Raw genomic sequence first — 2,590 nt, 5'->3', positions numbered from 1 at the left:
TTTGCACTATTGCAATATTCTATTGTAATAAATGATTGTTCAACTCTAAATACCCGTCTCTCCTGATTGAGTTGTCGAGTTGCTTTGGGAGCTGAACTCAACATGTTTAATGGAGTGCTCATGAAATGCTCACCACAAGCTAAGAGATGAATCCAGATCTTCCTCTCATTACATAAACGTTTGATTCTCCAGTTCAGTCTGGAGTAAATATCTTTTTAACATTAATGAACCACATTAATGGAAACTCTTCCACATCGGAACACGTGGCCGTGATGCCGTCAGTGCATCTACTGGAGTTCTGAGACAACCCACCACACTTAGTTTGTGTGGGTTTGTCTGTGATGGTTTTGGCCCTTTCTGAGGAGCTTTTGAGGTTCTCTGTTGCTTCATGTGTCTTTGTGGTTGTTTTTCATCCTTTCATAGTTGTAAAAAGTGTCTCTTTTTGTCTCTTAGCTGCTACTTTGATGTCTTTCTAGTCTTTTTGTAGTTGTTTTCAGAATATGTGTGTCTCTTTGAAGTTATGTGTTTTTGTGTGTTTTTGTCTTTGATTCATTTGGTTCTTTAAGTCTCTTTATTGATGCATTTTATTTTTGTAGTTTGTGTCTCTTTGTAGTTTATTTGTGTTTCTTTGTAGTTTGTTTGTGTTCCTTTGTAGTTTCTATGTGTATCTTTATTGTTTATTTGTAGTTTCCTTGTCTCTGTAGTTTCTTTGTGTATCTTTATTGTTTATTTGTAGTTTCTTTGTCTCTGTAGTTTCTTTGTGTCTCTTTGTAGTTTCTTTGTGTCTCTTCGTAGTTTCTTTGTAGTTTCTTTGTGTCTCTTTGTAGTTTCTTTGTGTCTCTTCGTAGTTTATTTGTAGTTTCTTTTTGTAGTTTCCTTGTGTCTCTTTGTAGTTGCATTTTGTCCCTTTGTAGTTTCTTTCCTCTACCCGTCTCCTTTGTCTTTTTCCATCTCTACTTCCTCCTCTTTCCCTCTAATCTCGTAAGCAACTTCTTCCTCACTCCTTTCTTCTCCTTCTCGTCTTCCTCTCAACTCCTCACTTGCTTCGTCTCCCTTGTTTTCACCTTCCTCCTCTTTTCTCCTCCTCCTCCTCTTCCTCCTCCCTGCAGGCTGTTGATGGAGAGGATTTCGAATGTCAGCCGGGACCGTGGTCATCGCGGGAGGAATTCTGGCTACAGTCATCTTACTGACCATCGTCGCCGTACTGTGTTTGTGTAGGCTGCAGGTAGGAGCGTTTTATTTTAAGTTAATTTACATAATTCATTAATTGATGTTCAAAAAGCATCAATACTAAAATAAATAATAATACAAGGATGAAGACAGCGATGCTGCTGATGTTCACCATGTTTGATTTGACATGATACTTCAATGTGTTAGCATTCTAACATTTGGCAATAAAGTGCAGCTGAGGCTGATGCGAATGTCTTCAAAATCTTAATATTGGAGATGTGGTTTCACATGGGACAGGAACACCGGTCTCCTTGGTGAAAGTCCATCATTGCCACATATTCACATTGTTGTGAACATTAATAAAACTCTCTTCCCGTTATTTCCCCCCGCTGCAGTATTACTGCTGTAAGAGGGAGGAGTCTGAGAAGGGGGAAGGGGAGGAACCGGAGCTCGCCGCCATGTCTCCGGGCCGGCCTCTGGCTCTGTCCGCTCCCCCGTCGCCGCCGACGCCGCAGCACTACTTTGACGAGCCGGACTACCCCCCCACCTTCCTCACCGAGGCCAACGGGCCGGCCAGCTACTCCTCCACGCCCCCGCCGCCGCCGCCCAGGTGCCAGCGCTCGCACGCCTTCTGCCCGTCCTGCGCCCGCTGCTCGCTGCCCTTCTACCTGCAGCACCCGGAGAGGCTCTGCGGCGGCGGCGGCGGCGGGCGCGGGTTCGGCTACAGGACTGTGCAGCAGCAGGACCTGGAGCTGCCCCCCGTGGACCTAACCAGATTCTACCAGAAGCTCAACCTCATCCGCTCCGTCACCATGAAGGAGGTGGTCACCCACAGCGTCAGCACCGACGTCTAGGAGCCGACGACGTGGAGGTCGAGGTGCAACGGCGCATTCTATCAACATGCTGTGGACATAGCATTGATGCAGTGCAACTCCCGAGGGCTTCTGGGTAACGCGACACATATCCTCGCAGCCATATTGGAGGAACTGCTAACAGCTGAATGCTGTTTGTTTCTGACAGACTTGACTTAAAGTAACATTATGTAACAATTGTACCTTAAAATAACAGCTTGAAAAAAATTGTGCCGCTACAATTACTTTTAATATGGCGATTTGCGCCTCCGCTATTGCCATCGGGGGTCTGTGGGGAAATAACTCAGCTATGTAGGATTCTGGAGCCGCCCGCTCCGGGGCGGATGTACTTCGACCTGCTTTCTGGCAGTGATTACGCAATGTCATAGAGTGCCACTCCACGCTCGCAGCTACAGTATAAGGGTAGCTTTTTTATGTAGCTCTTTGGTGTTGTCAACAATATTGTATTCGATCACACGTACTCCACATTCAAACATTTAGAAAACAACGTATATAGGCTGAAAACGCGATCGGTATTTCATCTAAACTAAATGTCATTCTTTTGGTTA

At 45.3% G+C, this 2,590-nt stretch overlaps 1 protein-coding gene across 1 annotated transcript; it reads left to right on the top strand.

The window, feature by feature from the left end:
• The first annotated feature begins 1,132 nt into the window (after positions 1 to 1,132).
• LOC130196138 (protein FAM163B) lies at positions 1,133 to 2,024 on the top strand. Its single transcript, XM_056418019.1, has 2 exons — positions 1,133 to 1,225; positions 1,566 to 2,024. The coding sequence occupies exons 1-2, from the start codon at positions 1,133 to 1,135 to the stop codon at positions 2,022 to 2,024; spliced, it is 552 nt and encodes a 183-aa protein (XP_056273994.1).
• Positions 2,025 to 2,590: the final 566 nt, after the last annotated feature.

Source organism: Pseudoliparis swirei, chromosome 7 (genome assembly GCF_029220125.1).
Source record: "Pseudoliparis swirei isolate HS2019 ecotype Mariana Trench chromosome 7, NWPU_hadal_v1, whole genome shotgun sequence".
NCBI classification, from domain to species: domain Eukaryota; kingdom Metazoa; phylum Chordata; class Actinopteri; order Perciformes; family Liparidae; genus Pseudoliparis; species Pseudoliparis swirei.
This window is presented reverse-complemented; position numbering and strand designations above follow the sequence as displayed.